General features: G+C 38.3%; 10 protein-coding genes across 10 annotated transcripts; 6 read left to right on the top strand and 4 right to left on the bottom strand.

Moving 5' to 3' along the window:
* Positions 1 to 140: 140 nt before the first annotated feature.
* Positions 141 to 734, bottom strand: C9374_009397 (uncharacterized protein; the record flags this gene model as incomplete). Its single annotated transcript, XM_044699579.1, has 1 exon — positions 141 to 734. One exon carries the CDS (start codon positions 732 to 734, stop codon positions 141 to 143), a length of 594 nt encoding a protein of 197 aa, XP_044544748.1.
* Positions 735 to 1,483: 749 nt separating this feature from the next.
* Positions 1,484 to 5,479, top strand: C9374_009396 (uncharacterized protein; the record flags this gene model as incomplete). The annotated part of the gene is made up of 2 exons (XM_044699578.1): positions 1,484 to 1,520; positions 1,725 to 5,479. The coding sequence occupies 2 exons, from the start codon at positions 1,484 to 1,486 to the stop codon at positions 5,477 to 5,479; spliced, it is 3,792 nt and encodes a 1,263-aa protein (XP_044544747.1).
* A 173-nt stretch (positions 5,480 to 5,652) lies between these two features.
* On the bottom strand, positions 5,653 to 6,861 carry C9374_009395 (uncharacterized protein; the record flags this gene model as incomplete). The annotated part of the gene is made up of 1 exon (XM_044699577.1): positions 5,653 to 6,861. The coding sequence occupies one exon, from the start codon at positions 6,859 to 6,861 to the stop codon at positions 5,653 to 5,655; it is 1,209 nt and encodes a 402-aa protein (XP_044544746.1).
* A 313-nt stretch (positions 6,862 to 7,174) lies between these two features.
* C9374_009394 (uncharacterized protein) lies at positions 7,175 to 7,762 on the top strand (the record flags this gene model as incomplete). The annotated part of the gene is made up of 1 exon (XM_044699576.1): positions 7,175 to 7,762. One exon carries the CDS (start codon positions 7,175 to 7,177, stop codon positions 7,760 to 7,762), a length of 588 nt encoding a protein of 195 aa, XP_044544745.1.
* A 230-nt stretch (positions 7,763 to 7,992) lies between these two features.
* C9374_009393 (uncharacterized protein) lies at positions 7,993 to 10,095 on the bottom strand (the record flags this gene model as incomplete). The annotated part of the gene is made up of 1 exon (XM_044699575.1): positions 7,993 to 10,095. One exon carries the CDS (start codon positions 10,093 to 10,095, stop codon positions 7,993 to 7,995), a length of 2,103 nt encoding a protein of 700 aa, XP_044544744.1.
* A 333-nt stretch (positions 10,096 to 10,428) lies between these two features.
* Positions 10,429 to 11,559, bottom strand: C9374_009392 (uncharacterized protein; the record flags this gene model as incomplete). The annotated part of the gene is made up of 1 exon (XM_044699574.1): positions 10,429 to 11,559. The coding sequence occupies one exon, from the start codon at positions 11,557 to 11,559 to the stop codon at positions 10,429 to 10,431; it is 1,131 nt and encodes a 376-aa protein (XP_044544743.1).
* Positions 11,560 to 11,767: 208 nt separating this feature from the next.
* On the top strand, positions 11,768 to 12,970 carry C9374_009391 (uncharacterized protein; the record flags this gene model as incomplete). Its single annotated transcript, XM_044699573.1, has 1 exon — positions 11,768 to 12,970. One exon carries the CDS (start codon positions 11,768 to 11,770, stop codon positions 12,968 to 12,970), a length of 1,203 nt encoding a protein of 400 aa, XP_044544742.1.
* A 601-nt stretch (positions 12,971 to 13,571) lies between these two features.
* Positions 13,572 to 15,777, top strand: C9374_009390 (uncharacterized protein; the record flags this gene model as incomplete). Its single annotated transcript, XM_044699572.1, has 3 exons — positions 13,572 to 13,811; positions 14,181 to 14,657; positions 14,902 to 15,777. The coding sequence occupies 3 exons, from the start codon at positions 13,572 to 13,574 to the stop codon at positions 15,775 to 15,777; spliced, it is 1,593 nt and encodes a 530-aa protein (XP_044544741.1).
* A 148-nt stretch (positions 15,778 to 15,925) lies between these two features.
* C9374_009389 (uncharacterized protein) lies at positions 15,926 to 19,272 on the top strand (the record flags this gene model as incomplete). The annotated part of the gene is made up of 4 exons (XM_044699570.1): positions 15,926 to 16,408; positions 16,512 to 16,692; positions 16,788 to 18,821; positions 18,875 to 19,272. The coding sequence occupies 4 exons, from the start codon at positions 15,926 to 15,928 to the stop codon at positions 19,270 to 19,272; spliced, it is 3,096 nt and encodes a 1,031-aa protein (XP_044544740.1).
* A 79-nt stretch (positions 19,273 to 19,351) lies between these two features.
* C9374_009388 (uncharacterized protein) lies at positions 19,352 to 20,227 on the top strand (the record flags this gene model as incomplete). The annotated part of the gene is made up of 1 exon (XM_044699569.1): positions 19,352 to 20,227. One exon carries the CDS (start codon positions 19,352 to 19,354, stop codon positions 20,225 to 20,227), a length of 876 nt encoding a protein of 291 aa, XP_044544739.1.
* Positions 20,228 to 20,294: the final 67 nt, after the last annotated feature.

Raw genomic sequence — 20,294 nt, 5'->3', positions numbered from 1 at the left:
AGGTTCTATTGAATTCAACGTTCATCGAAATTCTATTATTGAAATTTACAACATGTTTGTTTCATCACCACCTGTAGTAGACTATTCAACAACAGCTAGTACTCTCTTGCATTTTGGTTCCAAGTTTCTATCCAACTCTCTCAATATTCTTGATCCTTTTCACTATAAAAAGTAGGATGACTATAACTTGGTTTATAATCACCCCAACTTGGGAACTGTGGGAATTGCTTCAAATAATCATTCCAATTAGGTTGTGGAGGAACTGGAGGCACTTGTGGTACATAATTGAATTTTGGAGGTGGTGGCACATAGGTATCAGGAAATTGAGGAGGCACATAATTGAATTTTGGAGGTGGAGGCACATAAGTGTCAGGAAATTGTGGAGGCACATAATTAAACTTGGGAGGTGGTGGCACATAGGTATCTGGAAATTGAGGAGGCACATAATTGAATTTTGGAACCTCTGGAACACTATATGCAATATTTGGTGCCGTGAATGTTGGAATGGTAGGTGCTTGAGGAGCCTCTATTTTAGGGAACGTATAGTGAGGAACGGGTGGCGGAGGTGTGACTTTCCATTGAGTTCCCACACTATGATACGGTGGAAAATTTTGAGGAAAATATTGAGGAACGTAAGCATCGGGTGCGGGTGGACTTCCAGCGAGTACTAGAGTGGTAGCTAGTACTAGACAACCGAGTAGAAGTGTAACAATCAACGATGAGGTTTTGATCATTTCTCACGTGTGTGTGTTTCTGAGTGTGACTCTGAAAGTGTATCTATACGGGTTATTGAACTGAGAGATTTGTAAGCTTTTTTTGTGTTATGATTGGAGTCCAGAGATCTTCAAGAGACGAGAAGGTATTTATGGAGCTTGGTAAAAAGTAAATTGTAGAGATTCATCATGTTCCTTTTAATGTGCTCTGGATGCAGATGGAATTGTTATAAATGTTTATCATTTCGTATTTTTTGCTAGTTTCCAAATTTGGACTTTTCGTGAAATTGGTCTTCATGTTGTAGTTGAAAGTAATGGGAAAGAATTCTAATTACAATACTTGTTCGTATTAGTCGTATCTAGACTTGTTTGGAATGATAGTTCTGACATTAAGGATCACTGGGAACCTAAAGTTAAGAAAATCATAACACTTAAAGCACTTTTTGAACGAGCTCCCATTTCATAGTGCAACAAAGGGCAGAAATTGGATCTTATTCATTCTCCTGTTAAGGATTCGTTTAAACAGCCACTACACGAATCATTTGTTTCGGCACAATCTACAAAGGCGTTAGTACATTCTTAATTGTTGAATCATCAAGGTGGCATGATGAAGCTATATTGTCCTTGCATTAAAGTAACCCAGCACAAATATTGTCGGCGCATTCAATCAATTTATGAATTTTTGTTCAATCAAAAAAATACCTACTTCACTTTTGAACTCTCTCTAATCGGACCCGTACACCACCCTCTTCGTCTTGCTTTTCAAAATCATGTCATCGAATCCAACAGATGCTCTTCTTGAAGAAGGTAAGTAAATAATAATACTTGCAAATGCTGATGGATGCATTATTTCAAACACGGACATTTTAATTTTCATTCTGAATGATGATGAACGTAAATTCCTATGTGTGATGAACGATATCTTTTTCTTCCATTTTCTTTCTCCATAATTTCCAATACACTTTATTCATCATCATTTTGATATTCATCCCTTCATTCCAACAACACTAGCTGCTCAATCCACCATCATGATGGAAAATTTTGAAAAAGTTGGTGTGGAACAACAAGAACCACTCACAGAAGCAACCATGCCATCTTCCTTTTACATTCCTAATGAAGTGGATGTTTTTACAGTCTTCATCAAGGCTCTCTCGGGAAGCAAGTTGAAAGTACAAATTACAAAAGGAGACTCGACAATAGAAATTAAACAACTGCTTGCCGAGTGCATTGAAACATGTTACATGACAAATTATGAGTTCAAAGTGAAGGGAAAAACATTGAATGACTTTTCCGAAATTGCAGACTATCCAGAAATTGTGGACGGAGTGGAAATTACCATGAATGCTCTTCCCTACGATGCAAAATCTGCTCGTGTTCATGTGTATCGCCTCAGAGAACTTCTCTATTCAAAGGTCAATGAATTATATTTGAGTACAGGAATTATCCATTCTCCTTCTAAACATACTCAACATTCGTATCCTTCCTTCATTTCTTCAGTCATTTCGGAGCCTTACAATGATTTGGGTCATGCCTTGAACTGCGACTTGGAGTTGCTACAATTGGAGGGACAACCAATGAGCCTAAATGCATTTACTCCATCCACTAGTGCTTCTTCTGAGGAAGGAAAAAAGAAGAAGAAGAAGAAATCATCAACAAGTGCTTCAACAAAAGTGGACCGTGTGGAATTGAAAACACCCGTACTCATGGATGAAGAGGAAATGGCCTCTCATAATGGAGAGTCAGGAGATATTAAGGCATCATCTACCAATGGTTCGGACGCCACTACTAGCGAAAAGAAGCAACAAGGCTTTACTAACAAGATTAGTGTTGTGGAATTGCCTCAAACTCCCGATGAATTTAATACCAAGAATTTATATGATCCAGAGTCTTTCAAAATGGCCTCTTTGGAACCTATCATTATGCTTTCCAATACTGACCTTCCAAAATGTTTGAAGAGTATTACCTTCTCTGCATGGAATCCTGTGCCAGAGAGTAGAAAATTGAAGGGAGACTTGTTCTACTTGCAAGTTGAAACTTTGGAAAATACTATTGTGCATTTGACAGCTAACGCCTCCGGTTTCTATGTGAATGGCACGAAGGGAAGTAAATTCAATCCAATGCCAGCAAATAAGCCACACAAGAATCAAACCTTGTTGGGACTATTGTGTGATATTTCACCACTCTTTAGAACCAATTTCCCAAAGCTTTTGACTGCTCGACATAGAAAGCATCCTTTCGAGGTCACTCCTGTTCCATTCTCTGTGAATCAATGGATTAACATTGAGGAAAAGCATGAATATGATCCAAACAGAGCAGAAGAATCATTCTTTACCATGCTTGGATCTGACCCACGAATTCAACAACGAGAATGGAATGAAGAATATCAGAGCTGTAAGGAACTTCCTTCTGGAACCATGGAAGATCGATTGACTCGTGATCGAACTCTTTTCAAAATTCACTGCGATTTTGTTGATTCAGCTGTGAAGGGAGCTCGAGCAGTCGTAGAAAAGTACCTCTTACCAATTAATCCTATTGACAAGAAGACTTCACAAGTTTACATTCAGAATAATATTTTCTTCAGTTTCTCCATCAATAGTGATGATCCCAATGAAGACAATGACTTGGATAAATTTGCCTATCAAAATGCCAACAATGATCTCAAGGGAGTGATGGCCTTCAATGAGGCAGATGTTCGAGGCATTCATACACTTGCTTCTGCCATTATTGACTATAGAGGTTATAGAGTAGTAGCTCAAAGTATTATTCCTGGAATTTTGCAGGGTGATCAAGGTTCCAAACATGTGTACGGCTCCATTGATGAAGGTAAATCATTTGTCACGGATCCAAAGTATCATGAACTCATGAAAGAAGCTGCAGAAAAGCTTCACATTAAGGAACACATCATTATTGATGAGAGCGGAAAGGAACACATTCTTGCTTGTCCTGCTGAATGTAAGGGTATTGTTGGCTCTGATGGACGTTTCTATGTGTTGGATTTGATCAAGACCACACCAAGGGACATGAACTTTCCTGATCTCAAGCCAGCCATTTTGAGACCTGAACTTGTTCAAATCTATGTCGCTGCTCATTCGCAAAAGACAGCAACAACCACAGAAACTACCGAGAATCAAGATGCAGTTGTAGAGAGTGCCAACGATTCCACAACAGAAAATCCATCCATTGAGGAGCAATCATCGACCATGAGATTCAATACTGACGTCTTCTCTCAAAACAAGGTTGGCGGCACAGAAGAACAAATTCAAAACGACAAGGACGAAGTTACAAAGCTTGCCAAATACCTCATGGAAGTAGTCTTGCCAAAATTTGTCAAATCCTTCAAAGTGAAGGAAGAAAATCCTTTCGATGGTAAATCACTCACTGATGCCATGCATGAAAGAGGTATTAATATGAGATATTTGGGCTCAGTGGCAACCATGGCCTCTGAGAATGGCATTCCTCATCTTGTTTCCATGAGTGAGCAAGAAATGGTCACCCGAGTCGCCAAACATGTTTTCAACAAGCACTTGAGAGGTGTTGAGGAAGGAACAATGGCCACATTCATTGCTAGATTTATGAATTTATTATTGGGAAGTAATGTTCCAACGATTGAAGAGTCAAAGAAATCATCTCTTGCACCCTATGAAACCCTCACTCAAGCTCAACTCGTCTCACAAATTAAGGATGAAGTTAAAAATCACTTCAAATACGAGTTACCAGAAGGTTACATGACCAAATTGCAAAAAATCTCCACTGTGAGAAGTTTCTGCATGAAAACCGGAATTCAAATGGCTCTTCGTGAATATACTCTCAATTCTCCAGCTCCATTCACAGCCAATGATGTCTTGGCTTTACAACCTTTGGTCAAACACAGCACACCACGATCCAAGACAGCATACAGCTTGTTAGAAGTTGGAAAACAACAACTCACAAAGGGTAACTTTGAAAAGGCATTTGAATTCCTCTCACAAGCCATCATCATGTTCCAACAAATTAAGGGACCCATGAACAATGAAGTGGCTACCTGCTTTAGTTATCTTGCAACCATTCTCTTCAATGCATCGGATTTACCACAATCCTTCTTGCATCAACACAATGCATTACTCATTGCTAGAAGAGTTATGGGTATTGACAGTTCCATTATTTGTCAAATTCATCAATTACTAGGATTGTTGTGCTTTAATGTTGGTCAAGCTGAGTTTGCTTTGAAGCACTTTTTAAGAGCTAGGTACATGCACTTGTTGTGCTGTGGATTTGATCATCCTGATCTCGCTCATATCATGCTTAATATTGCAATGATGTATCAAGATATGGGAGACCTTCCAAGATCTCTCAAATACTTGTTGGAAGTGTTGAGAATTTATAATAGTACTCTGGGTGAAACCTCTGATCAAGCTTGCAGCACTCTCCATGCCATTGCCATGACACACAACTTTTTGAGACAATACAAGACTGCAGCAACCTATGAGAGAAAGAACTTTATCATCTTGAAGGAAAAGTATGGTGAAAATGATGCAAAAACCAAGTCTTCACAACAATGGTTCGAACACTTTACGGGAAGAGCTGTTGCTGTCGAAAGAGAACTCAAGCAGGGAGAGCAAGAAGCTATGAAATTGTGGAATCTTCAGCAATCAATGGCATCCAATCAAACCTTTAGCAAAAAGCCACCTCTTGAAATTTTGAACTTGTTGAAAGAGGATGAACAAAAACTATCCAATTTAATTTTCCCTCAACCTAGTGCCTCCACAGATAAAAAGACATCTAAATAATAAACATGTCCATGATTAATATTTCGGTTAATGATTTAATTTCAACATGCCATTCATGAAGAGGAAGGCTTCATCAAGAAATAAGGTTTCCCCAACTTCCATGTCAAGCCGTAATAAAATTCATTACTGTCCTCATCCAACTAAATATAGAGGAATAATGACATCCAACTCTGTTATATCGTATTCAAACTATTAATCATGTCTAACCATTCTTGAGTGCAATGTCTTGGATTGGTATGGTCAAAGAGTGTGACATCATATCCAACAAATAAGCCAGCAAATTTGGTGGCCCAACCATTGCTGCATTCTCCCTGATGGATTGGAAAGCCTTTTTTCAGTCTGGTGGCCATCTTGTATCCATCCACAAGGATCATGATATGCCAATAAATAAAGATAGGGAGGGCCAAAAATCCAAAACCCAAACAACACATGAAAGCCATAACCAAACTCACAAGCAAGTAGGCAACCCCTTTTCGATCCTGACCCATGAGAATATGGCCAAGTCCAAACAATGTAATATTCATCAAGACAGTAAATATTGGTTCACAAAATACGGAATGATTGGGTATGATCCACAATTTTGGGTCAAGAAATTGACTCTCATTCACAACCTTAATTCGATCACATGGATTTTGTTGTACGTAATGAGGCAATGAATATTCATCAATATATAACTCTTGAAATTTGTGATTGGATCGGGGATGAGTGTCATGGAGGTGAGGGTGATGATTGGTTGAAATTGCATGATGTTGGGAGGAATGGTGAGGTAATGGTGATATGGAGGAATTTGAATGTTGTTGTTGCTGTTGTTGTTGTTGAGCAATGAGCTCTCGATCAAAACTGGTCTCTATTAAAGCGGAAGATTTTTCAATACTACTACTTGATGCATTTTCTTTGGAGGAAGAATTTGGTTGTTGAGAAGCATCCGCTCCATGATGATGATGATATACTTGACCATGAGGGAGAGAGGATGGTGTTTGAAAATACAAAAATTGGGAATGAGGTGGTGGTTGGAAATGTTGAGCATGATGATGAGGATATGGTGGATGATGATGAGATTGGGAATGATTCATCATGGTAAATTCGGAATGATGATGATGATGAGGTTGAAAATAAATTCCATGATGATGCCGATGATTAGGATTGGCTTGATGAGATGGGAGGTAATAGATGTAGGTGGGCGACGGCGAGCCATCATCGGTTTCTTCAAAATGATCTTGATTGTTATTATTATTATTAGTATTATCATGATTGGTAATTGTTGTTGATGAATCTATCATTGAATCTACTCTCTCATCCATCGGAGTCCTTGAGTGTTGCTGTTGCTGTTTCCTTTCAACCTCCTCCGATGATGAATGTGTGGAGGTCGTTGAATTGACCATTTTTTTTGGAAACTTGTTGGAAAGTTTGGACGGGCTTCGAACTCGTGTCACATTAAAACAAAATGTAGATTTTGTTGTGGGCAGCGTTTGGATTGAAAATGGAGAGTTTTTGGTTTAGAAAGAGATTGAGAAATTAGTTACGCACGGAACGAGAGTTGGGAGTACATGTGTGTTTGCAACGGTTGAAATCTAAAAGACATGATCTCGAGCTCAGTTCATTGTTTGTGCACAAGAAGATTTTTCATCCATAATATTATAATCTCTCTTGTACCAAAAATTCAGTCAGCTGTCAAACATTTCACACCAACAAAAAATGCTGCCAAACACAACCCGAGTAAACAGCAAACACCGATTCACAACCATCTCCATACTCTGTACCATGATCGGTTCCATCATTGTTTTACTCTTTTCCATTGGATATTTAACGTCATTAATCATTTTAACAGCACAACAAAAATTTCTTTTGGAAGTTTCTGATAAATCCGATGGCAAAATGTTACTCGCTGTTGAATTTTCTGCATCCATAATATTTCTCATCATGAGCGTTATTGGAATATTTTCAGTGATTGATTGTTGTTCAAACATGTCCTCTCCAAAATATTTCAATGCATGTTCCTATATTTGGACCATTAGTATTGGAATTAGTTGGATCATTATATTTGTGATGATTGGAGTTTATGGAAGTAAATTGGACAAGACCTTGAATTCGACATTACCCAAAGATGAAAAAGATTATCATGTATTATATTTTGCGAGTATTTTGGGAGTGACAAGTGGCGTTTTTTTATTGTGCTGTTTGCCATTGTGTTGTTGTGGAATTGGTAGAATTATTGTCACCATGAAAAATTCACAAAGTACGAAATATAGACCTGTTCTCGAGAGCGATGAAATTTTTGATTAATATCAAAATCACATGATTCGGAGAGTGATGATGAAATGCACCCAAACAATTTTGCGCACGAATATAAATACATGTTATAACTTAATATTTATTTTGAAATCAATTGAAAAACATTGTTGTTTATATGCTTGGTTGGCATGATATTCTAGGAGAGATGTCAGTGATTATTATGGTACTGCAATTTGAATGAATCGTAAATGTCACATGTGACATGAATCTAGTACACTTGGTTAACACAGAGATCCACTTGCAACCATTCTCCTTTTCATGACATCAAATTGTGTTTCAATAATTCCAAGATCTCCTGCAGCCAAAAACATTCTCTCATCGTCTCCCATCATTCCACCACTACTTGGTTTAGAAAAACAAAATCCATTAATGCTTCCATCAAGACCAGCTGGTAATTCAGAATTGGTGTAATCAGAATTCCACAGTGAGAAAATACTTTGTCGTTCTTCAGCTGTGGTGGGAGGGAAAATTGAAAAGCATTCTCGATCTGAATAGTTTTTCGATGCATCCACCACATGGAAACACAACTTGTGTTCTGAAAATATTAATAAATCATTGCCAGCCACGGTCGCATATTTCACAACACGAACACTTTGATTTTTCTTGGGAACATTCTTTCGATGGATACTGAGTTTGGTGAGAGGAGGCGTATTGGATCCACATTTTCGAACATCCCACACAACAACAGTTCCTTCTTGAGATCCCACAGCTATTTCTCGTTGATTAGGACTAAAGCACACAGAAAATGCTGCCTCATCGTAGCCACCTGAAAAAGTTCCAATTGGTAAACATGTCTTGGCGTCATAGAGTACAGTTTCTGTATTGTCCCCACAACTAGCAAGTAGGGAACCGTCAGAATTGGTTGAACAATAATTTACAGGTGATTTTGCTTGGATTGAGGAGGTGGCGATTCGGTGATTATGTACAGATACGGATTTGATGGTCTTGTCATTGTTTCCAACGAAAATTTGAATATTGTTTGAGGTGGCACTTGTCGATGAGGAGTGTGGGCTAATGTGACAACCATTGTTGATTTGCCCTCCCAGTGACATGTCCTTAAACAAAAATTTTCCTGCCTGAATATCTAGCAATGAAAGCTCGCTTTCATTTCCACCTAGTGCAATGATGTTGTTATGAACATGCATACAAGTTGGCTTAAATCCCAGTTTTGATATTGGAACAGCTCTTCTCTTTGAAATGTCATACATTAGGCATTGATTATTATTTACATAGTAAAGATATCCTCGATCTTGGGTGTTTCTAGATGAAGAATTGGTAGGTAACGAGCGACTAGAGAATTCTACAGGAATCAAGTTGCTACCATGTATGATCATTTGGTCATCATCGAGTTGCATGATAAATTCGTCCTCATTATCGTCGTCGTCTTCATCTCTCATCGAGTGAGGTGTCAAATTCTGAAAAGTCTCTCCTACAAAATTCTCACATTTCCAATGACTAAAATGAATCAAGTCTCGCAATTGCCAATGATGATGAGCAGGTTTTCGACGCATATGGTGCAGTTTTGAAAGTGGCGAATTTGAAATCACGTCACTGCCATCGTCTCTAGTGTGATGCGCAAAATCCACAAGATGATGATCTTCATTCCACCACCGATAGAGAGGCGAGAAGAATTGTGAGGTCGAAGGCAATGTTCTATGCATTTGCGGTCTACTTTTTTCAATATTTTCCTTCTCTTTTTCCAGATTGATATGTTCGAAAATTTGTTCCAAATCATGAGAAGCAGCGTCCGACTGTCCAGACATTAACATTTCAAAGAGGGAATATCTTGGAGGTTGAATTCCAAAACTTGAAATGAATCTTTCATTCTCCTGATCCTCATAATTACCACTACCACGTTGTCGATCATTGGTCATTCTTCTCAAGTCAGACTCACGTCGTTGATTTCTTGGATTGTTGGACGGATTCACCAAGACACGAAAGGGTGAGTGTGATGCCTGAGGTGTTGTAGTTGTTGATGAAGTGGATGAAGGCTCTGCTGTTGTAGATGAAGCAGTGGTTCCTCTTCTTGATGATGAATTGGTTGAAGTCGATGATGTCGATGATTGCTGCCTCAACAAATTGGCTCTCCTCCGTAACACGGCAAACATATTTAAAGGATTTTCATCCTCTTCGGAATCGGCTTGAATATTTCTTTCCATTAATATTTGAACAATCTCCGAGGGTCTGATCCGATGCATCAATCCACTACTACCTTCTTGTAGTGCATCATCATCACTGCCTTCTCCGCCACTGCTGTTGCTGCTGCCGCTATCGCTGTCGTGCACATTCCGCAAACGAGAAGGATTCATTCGGTGATCACTCATTTTTTTGTTCAATCTAAAATTGGCAGCGAGAAGAATTTCGAGCCAATTGTCAGAGAGATGTGTTTTGTCCTGCAAGGAAGGAAGGATGAATAAGCATGTTTCAATTCTTGTAAAGAGACAAAATCTGATATAATTTAAACGAAGAATGTTTCCTTCATGTTCATGTTTGGTCAATTAAACTAGACTTATATTTATCATGATCCTGAACAGTTCAATGCATTTCTATCGTTTGAACAGTGATCCTTAATACAATCTTTTCTACCATTATTCAGAAAACATCCTCGTAGGCGCGCACCCTAGTCACACAGCACATGTTTTTTTAACAAACTCTTTTTAATTTGTCTTTAAATAAGGTCCACACAATTTCAAACTTGTCTCATATAAGGTGTCTTGCAATTCTTGATCGTCAGCAAATGCATTGGCTCGAGCCAGTTTTGCATCCGCATAGTAGCCGCCATTAACCAAATCTTTTTGTGGAGCAAGAGCTACGTGGAGTGTTGTTTGTGCTCCTTGAAAAGCGTTCTTTGAGAAATACCATGCCAAAGGAGCATAGATCAAGTTGAACATGCCCATGTGTCTCGTGAGATTGGTTCGAACTGAGCCCGGATGAACACTGTAGGTAGTGGCACTAGTGGTCGAGTCCTTTGACAATTCTCGTGCTAATTTTCGAGAGTACAACACATTGGCAAGCTTACTTCGTCCATAGAGCTCAAAGATATCTGCTACATCCTTGCAGTCACCCTTGACAACATTCTCCTTGAAGGAGCAGAACCCTTCAATGTCTTTCTTTCCCTTACGTAATAACCAAATGGAGGCAATTGAGGAAACGTTAATAATTCTACCATTACATGATTTGATATTATCCATCAATAGCTCAGTCAATAAAAAGTGACCCACATGATTTGTACCGAATTGAATTTCAATACCTTGTTTGGTGACTGAATGTGGACACATCATGATTCCAGCATTATTAATCAAGTAGTCACATCGCTGATAATTCTTTTTAAATTCTTCAGAAAATTTCTTAACACTCTCCAAATCAGTCAAATCAATAGACATGACCACAATTTGTCCCTTCTTCTTCTTATTGGCTATATTCACCCTTGGAGGCTCATCCATCATGAGCTTCTTGGCAAACTCTCCAGCTTTTTGATCCCGAACCGCTAAAATAACATCAGATCCCAATTCATACATGACCTTTGCGGTTTCATATCCAATGCCTCCATAGGAAGCACCTGTTACAATCGTTACTCGGGATGATAAATCCGATTCGTGCAATAACTTCTCATCAACCACTCCTCCATTAAAATAGACTTTTCCCATGTACAAGCCAAGAGCTCCTGCAGCAGTAGCTCCCATAATTTTATAAATCCGATTCATATCATAGCCTTCCGTCATGAAGGAGTACACATAAGATAAGATGTCGAAGAAATTTGAAACATTCTCTTTGATTTGTTGGAACATTTTTTTTAATATCGAGAGGTCTTATTGTGTTCTCCTGATTATTCACCAAAGAAAACAATTGAATACCATACTGATTTAATGAAAAGGTTCCAATCCGTAAGTCGCATGTCCTCGTTCTCGCTCTTCAATCAAAATGAGAAAATTCTCAGAAAATAACAAGGTTGTTACATTTTCAATTCAAATATTAAAAAAAATCATTTTAACAAAGATGACAAAACCTTCGCCGTCTGTGATGGACGACGCTCCTGAACAGGAGGGTTCTGCAGTGCACAACCATTCCAACAACAGAGCCACTCTCAATAATTTTGAATCATCGGAATTAACATCTTCTCCTCGTCAGCCTTCTGCTTTCAACCATTCCACTATAATGACCACCTCAACAACAGCACTCATGAATACAAGTCGTACTAATGTGGCTCCGAATAATTTAACAAGTCATGAAACTACATCTTCCAATCTTCCTCCATCGTTTGAAATTACTTGGCAAAATTTAGACAAGTTCAAATACTACTCCATTGGACTAGCTGCAACGAGTACGACACTCGCACTCTTTTATCCTTTTGATTTGATAAAAACTCATCAACAAATGAATAGTGGAAGCTCCATCAAACAACGTGCAATTTTTAAAAATTTATTTAAAACTTATGGTTTTCGAGGCTTGTACAAGGGATTTGCAATTTCCTTGTTAGGAGCTTGCTCTATTGAGAGTTTATACATGTCGACATATGAAATTGCCAATCAAGAATATTTAAATAGAAATAGCAGTAATGATGAAACTAATGATTCTTTGAAAAACAACAATATGGCAGCTCAAAGAGAAAGTGATAGTACAAGTTTTAATCGATACTTTTTGGCTGGTCTCTCAGCAGATATCATTGCCAATACGTTGGTAGTTCCATTTGATGTGATCTCTCAAAGAATGATGATTTCAACAGTGAAAGATTTATCTTCCATTCATATCATTCGAGATATTTTAAACAAAGAAGGATTCAGAGGTCTTTATAGAGGTTATGCATGGTCCTTGTGTAAATTTGCTCCAGAATCTGCATTGTGGTGGGGAATTTATGGTCTATTAAGGAAAAAGTATTTTGAGAGCATTGTTATTGAGGACTCTCAAAGGAATGGCAATCAACTGGTGAAACATCAACTCTTTTCGTCGGCATCTTCTGGAATATTGGCCGGAACCATTTGTGCGATTGTATTCAATCCATTAGATGTCATCAAAACTCGACTTCAAACTTTTGAACAGAAAATGACATTCAAGCAAGTCATTACAGAGCTACATCGGAGTGATGGATTAGTGAAAGGACTTTCGAAAGGAATACTTCCAAATATTATTTTCATGGCGAGCACTTCCTCTCTTTCCATCACAGTTTATGAATTGGTCAAGATTTTATCGAAAACTAGTTAACCATGGTTTGGTCAATCCATTTTGATGCTTTGTGAATTTTTACAGGACATTATGTGTGAACAGAAAACAACAATGAAACTCGCACAATTCCATGGGAAGAATTGAAAAACAGGAACAGTGATCTAATGATAATAATCATCAACTTCATGCGAGGTTTGATCGATTTCAAATAAAATCATTTAATTGGTGCCAATCAAGAGATTTTCACCTTGCTGAACATTCTTGACAAGTGACAGAACGGGCAACCAACAACAGAAAAAAACACACCTCTCATCACACCCACTACTTTGGGAAAGGATTCGAATTGTTGTTGCTTGTGTCTCTGGTGCGATTTCATCAAGCAACATCATCAACAAATATTACATCGGTTCAATTCATCTCGATTCCATTTCCTTTTTGATACATTATTCAATTTCATCATCATTCCAATATTTTTATAATTAAACACCGAATCTTGTTAAACGAGCGCCGGCTCTTGAACCTTGAACTCTATAATAATCATTGATTACATACAACTTTTGCCAACTATCATTTTGATTTTATTGAAACATTTTAAAAACATATCTGTTGTGTCATCATCAACAACATCTCTCTCCCAACAATGGTTCATTTCAATTCAGCATCCGATACTAAGAAAGCCACATCAGCAGCTTTAGCACAAGAAGAAGACTCTCCTTACTACAATGATAATAACAATGACTCCTCCGATGATGACAACGACACTTCGGGAGTAGACATGACATTTTCACAACTTTATGAAATGATGCGCACTCAACAGACGGTTCCAGCGAATATCATTTTGACCTTATCGAAGAAGGATCTTGTTTTGTGTGAATTGAAGGTAAGTGTTGAATTTTGGTGTTTGGTGAGTCATGATGAAATATGTGGCAATCCATCACATATGATGGGTGTGTGTGAAAATGCAACAACAACTATGAATACATGGTCGACCACTGACTATAATGATTCGTGGCGTGTGCATGGAAATGGAATTAATATGATGATGTGCATGACCACACCTCCTTCATATGGATGGATAAAATGAAAAACTGTCCGAATGTTGCTGCTGCTGCTGCTGCCTCAATGACCTTCCAATTCACGCAACTCATCGTGAAATTCTCATATTTTTCTCGATGACGACAACGACGACGACTACAATTCATCATTATTTCATTTCGCATTTCACGATTCAAATGTTTCATTCTCATAGAGAGAGGGAATGGCCTCTCAATTCAAACGAGATGCACAATATTGGTACGACACTCTGAGCGTTTTCACTTACAAATCGAATCAAGATTTCCTCATGAGTGATTTCACACTTTGTTCTGATATTAATGAAAAATTTAAATTGATTGATCTCGAACGGAAAAGAATTGACATTTTAAGAAGAATATTTGTAGTGTTGCGATATGGAGATTTGTTATTTAGAAAATCAAAGAAAACAAATGATTGGATGTTATGGAATGAATTGAAAGGTTTGCCTATTGCAACAGCCATGTCACATGGTTCTAGGATTATCATTCAATTACCAAAATCAGCAAACACCACACAAAAGAAGGGAATTTTTAAAAAATTATTTAAAAAGGATGAGTCGTCACATGATCATGGATTTTGGACATGGTTATTATGTGGAGATGAAAATGCAAGTTTAGACATGTACTGTACACCAGAATTGACCAATGGATCTGTAAGTTTAAAGGAAATGGAATGGATTTGAAGAAATTTATCAACAATTCACACATATCATGATGAAATCTTCATTGTATCCATATTAATATTCCAATCATGATGAATTCAAACAAAATCATGATGAAAATTCAACCCCTCGCTCCTACAACACTGAATTGAAACCAAATGATGATGAAAATTCAATTCAACCCTTGCTCCTACCCTAACACCTTTTTCACACAATGAAAAACACACATTCTTAGGAAGCTGCAAAGAAAGGATTTCTCGTTTTCAAACGAACTGCAGCGACACATAGTTTAGGTTATTACACGGATGAAATTAAGGAAGACAACAACTCGGTACAATTTTCACCATCGAGTCCCACGACTAGTTCGACAACAAACTCTTCAACGACCTCCAGTACAACCTCTACAAAAAAGAAAAAAGTGAAACAACTTCGACAAATTAGTGTCCAATACACGGATCAAAACAATCAACGAGGAACCATGAAAAAGCTCAAAGACATTGTTGAAATTAAGGAAAAAATTGGATTGAATACTCGAAATTCCAAACTCATTGGAAGCAAGGAAGAAGTCATGTTAAAACATAGACATTGGGGTCTCAATATTTGCATGGGTGGATTTGGAAAACAATTGCCCAATTTCCTTTCACATAAGGAAGCAAAGAAAGCTCGAAAAAAAGGACCCAAAAAGGGAGCCAAAGTTACCTACACGACGGCTGAACCCACTGGTGAACACAGTCATCTTTATTTGTATTACATGTCTCCAGGACCCAATCGTTATGGTGGTATCATGATTGGCGTCGAAGGTTCAGAACCTGGAAAAAAAGATCAATCGGGTGAGACTCATGGAATTACTGCTGGGTCTCCTTTCATTGGCGTGACCGATGGTATGAAATGGAACAAGATTAAGGACATGGGCATGGAGGAATATCCAGACAAGTACGATTCGTTATTTATTGACTTGTCATCGGGATGGGAATTTTTGAAAGAGAAAGCAAAGGAGTGGCGTGACGAAATGGTCATGGATACTATTTATGTGAAACCAGTCAAAGATGCTGAAGAAGAAGCCCACGTGAAAGAACAACAATATCAAGAAGAGGAAGCAGATAATTATTGAAATTTTCTCTCTCTCTCTGCACGCTTCTGTAATGATTTAGTGAGGCAGCAAATTTCATCATAAAAGCCATTATCAATAAAGCTTTTTAGAACTTGCCTCTTCACGAAAACGTTAAGAACGGCAATTTTTTAAGGACAACAACAAAAAAATGTTACCCAATTCAGAAACCTCTACCTCTACGACGATCGGACAGCCTCAACCGAACAACACTCTGAGGGGTGAGATGGATAATGATGATGAAAGAGAGCAACAAGTTGTGTACACATATACTCTGGATCATCTGAATAATAATTTGTCTTCTAATTCTATGGATGAGAGTCCAAGCCTTAATCGTTTTCTTCCATCTTCACCTACCTCATCATCGGCATCTTCAAGCTTTGCCATTGTAAATTCCCACCTTGATGATGAGAGTAGAGATAACGTACTGGTTGGTACTGAATTGTTTAGTAATGATTTGGAGGGCAAAGAGAGGCAAGTAGATTTGTCCTTTTCAGAATTGTCAAAGAAACGGACCCGACAGATTAAGGTGGAAGAATTACGTAAGAAAGAGGCTGCCTACAAGCTCTTGTTAAAGAATGAGGAAAAGAAGAAACGCCGTATGCAAAAAGCTATAGATCAAAAGATGGAAATTGTAAGTATAGGTCTTTATTATTTCAAACATTACTGACGAATCGGAACATTCTCACCCAACACGAACATTGAACCCAAAAACAATCTACATTCCCAATCAACAGGAAAAGGAAAAGAAGAGACTAGAAATGGCTGAGAAGACACTCGACAATATCACCATTTGGAAAAAGATTGAGGAAACACGAAAAAAAAATGTTCAGAAGAAAATTGCTCTCTTGCAAAGCAGTGCGTTCAATGTGTACATGTCCAAGGTAAACCTCATCAAAAAATTGACAGAAATAGAGGGTATGTTTATTTTCCAAATTTTGTTACATGTAATATCTCGGAATCATTATTGTATGGATTTCAAACTTGTTGGTAACGGTTTTCCCCAATCCAAGTCAAAGAAAGCCTGAATCAAATCGTTTCCGAGCTCCATGCTAGCCCTTCCAACCATCAACAAAGCCTACTCTCACATGAACAAGTTAAAAAACAAGCACGAGAAGAACAACGAAAAATTGTACAAGAGCAAGCAAACCACCACGCAAAACATCATCATGTATCAAATATGTCATCAGAGACATCCATACATTCGACATCTAAATTCGCTCAAAATTTGCAACTGCTTACTTCTCTCTCTAAAACAGAGGAAGACAAGGAAATCGATCAAAGCACTCGTAAATACCTCAAAAATTCCATGCAACATCGTCATGACTCTATAGTGCAAGCTCACAAACACTCTGAAGAGATCAATAACAAGGTGATTGAACAATTAATCCTTTCCAAAAAGCAGCAAGTGGAGTCTGAATTTGATAAGAAGATTGTGCATGATCATTTGGAGAAGGTTAAGAAACTCACATACGCCTCCAATGTTGTGGGATTAGAGAGTGAAGCTTTGAAAGAACTACTCGAACTTCCAGAAGAGCAGTTTGAGACAGATATTGGAGTGGCAGATGCGGAAATGGATTCCATCCGGGTGGAAATTTACAATTTGGAAGCCAAACGAAGACAGAATCAATCAAACCATTCTCAACACAAGCTCGAAATTAAGGAATTCATAGAGGTGGGCGAACAAAAGAAGAAACGATTCAAACAAGTCTTGCCCAAACTAAAACAAGAGCTACAAATTATTAAGCAAGAAGCTGCTCAATACGAGGAAGAATATGGAGGCATGTCTCTCACTACAATGGACGAACAAATGACTGCCAACGTACAAGAAATGAAACGTCTAAAGAGCGAGGGAGATCAAATTCTTGTGGACCTCCAAAGCTCCTTGCAACAAACACGGCAGGAGCTTGAGAGTCAAATTGAAGACCTGACACTTGAAGTTGCAGAAGCGGAGAAGAAGGCTCAAGAATGCCAAGAGAAGGTGAATGATGCATGTGCACGGGAGAAATCAAGGGAGGAGCGCCTTACTTACATGCAGCAGTCAATTGAAAAACTGAAAGATGGATGTCAAAACTTTGCCTCCAACTTTGAAAAGAGAAAGAAACAAGCTCACATTCAAACCAATCAAAAGTATGCTGAAATTATCATGTTCCATGACTTGAAGAATATCATGGAAAAAGCAAAGAGATACTACACACTGGAGTTGGGCACAGCCTTGAAAGACAATACATCACTCATGGAATATTTAAACACGAGAGTGAAGAATTTGAAAGAACGATTGGCTGTTTCTGAGCAAGCCATGCAAAAAAGTATCGAGTATGCTACCTTTTTGAAATCTCTCACTCATGATAGTGTCTATTTGGAACATACAGTCATGTCCAAGTATTTGGAGGTACGCGATCAAATTGTCACAGGTTGGCGAAAATCTCTCGAAAGTAAGGTTCGACTCGTGGCACAACAAAATTGTAGACCTTTTATTGAGAGAGAAAGAGCCACTTCGGTTGTGAAACGATTCATTAATATGGTATGGATGAGAGACATGTACAAGTCAGCCATTGGTGTAATTATAAAACCCGAAGACGCCTCAGAACGAGACCGCGATTTGGAACGAGTACGACAACAGGTCGAGCAACAAACATTTAAGGAACAACGGCTTGCAGTGCTACTTCTCGAGTTGTATCGAAGGTATGAAAAACAACGCCTCGAACAAGAGCCCGAAAAAGTCAAACAAGAGGAAAAACAACGAATTATGGAAATAACAAGGGCTGTGGAGAGACACAAACAAGAACTCCTCGATAAGATCCAGTACGAATCAGAGAGCGATGCCGAAAGTGATATTGAGGATTCAGATATTGAAACAAATTCAGAGAGTGACTACTTTAGCGAGGAGGAAGACCAATTTAACTTTGACATTCCATCTCATGTAGACGTGATTAAGGAAGAGTTTGACGCGCTAGTTGAAAACATTAAGGGTCAGTCACAAACACGAATTCATGAAGAACTCGAGGAGGTCAACCCCACACCAGAGTCGGGCTTACTTGGAAAGGGTTACTACAAGCGAGGGAAAAACTTTCGTTTGTCCTTCGCACCCGAAGAACAGACAAGTACAAGAAAATGATGGCCTCTCGCAAAGTTGGTTATTCCTTCTTGGAGAAAGGCAAGCCATCGGTCAATGAACAAGAGAGAGATGTGAAAAAGCAACGCATCTTGCTCGTTACTCAAAAAATCATGAAATCTGTACAAGACTATATTGACTTTTCTAAGGTCGATAAAAAGATGGAAAGTGTGGTCATTCCCAACATTAAGAAGCAGCAAGAACACCAGGCAAGACTTGAGAGCAACCTAAACAGAAACGAACAAATCAACAGAGTGCCAGTTACCACTTCTCAAATTAAACAAGGTATCAACCAGGTGACAAAGCAAGATCAACCACTACTAGGCACTGTCTCATTTGCCTCCATACCAGTTATTCGTCCAACATCCATCTTTGGTGATTAGGTTGGTGAAGCTGTATTGGGTGTTATCGAAAGCAAAATTTTGGGCAGCATAAAAATACAACGCAGAATTATTCAAAAAAATGTTCAGATCATCCGCCTTGTCAATTCACAAAATTATTGCCAACACCGTTTCTAAATTAAATTTACACAATCATTATCAACAAACAGCTAATCGATTAGCGTCATCTTTGAACAATAATTATCATCATCACAAAAGCAACCACCAATTGTTTTTATTAAACTCAACATCATCATGCTTATTTTCTGTAACACAAAGGAATATTTTCATACGATCGAGCGAGACGCCCAATCCCGCAAGTATGAAATTCTTTCCCACTGAATTTAAAGTTTTAGATGAAAAAGAGTATCCCGACATTTCCAGTCTTGAAATTTCAAACCCACTTCAATCCTATGTTTCACCACTCGCAAAATTATTATTTAAAATTGATGGAGTGAAGGGAGTGTTTTTGAGTCGTGACTTTGTAACAGTGACCATTGATGATCCTTCCATGTGGTCGCAGGTAAAACTAGAAGTATTTTCAACATTGAATAATTTCTTTGAGAATGGAGGAGTTGTTTTGAATCGAGATGCCAAGCCAAACGAAGACACCATGATTCAGGAGGGTGATGACGAAGTGGTCATTGCAATCAAGGAAATTTTAGAAACTCGAATTCGTCCCATGGTTCAAGAAGATGGCGGTGATATTGTCTTTTCTCGATTCGATTATGACACTGGTACTGTCTACGTCAAGCTTCAAGGCAGTTGTGCTAGTTGTCCAAGCTCAACAGAAACACTCAAGAATGGTATTGAAAACATGCTCATGCATTACGTGGCAGAAGTTGAACGTGTCGAGCAAGAGTTGGACCCACTGGAAGCTGTCAGTGAAGAGCAGCTTAAAAAGACTGAGGAAAGAATTGCAAAAGAAAAGAACATTGTTGATCAGTTTATGGCGTAGTGTAACTAACCAAACATGGCCATGTTCATTAAGAATAAAGTTTGACCATTCTGAAATTGGTAGATGA

The sequence above is a fragment of the Naegleria lovaniensis genome (assembly GCF_003324165.1).
Source record: "Naegleria lovaniensis strain ATCC 30569 chromosome Unknown tig038, whole genome shotgun sequence".
Lineage (NCBI taxonomy): Eukaryota > Heterolobosea > Eutetramitea > Acrasida > Naegleriidae > Naegleria > Naegleria lovaniensis.
This window is presented reverse-complemented; position numbering and strand designations above follow the sequence as displayed.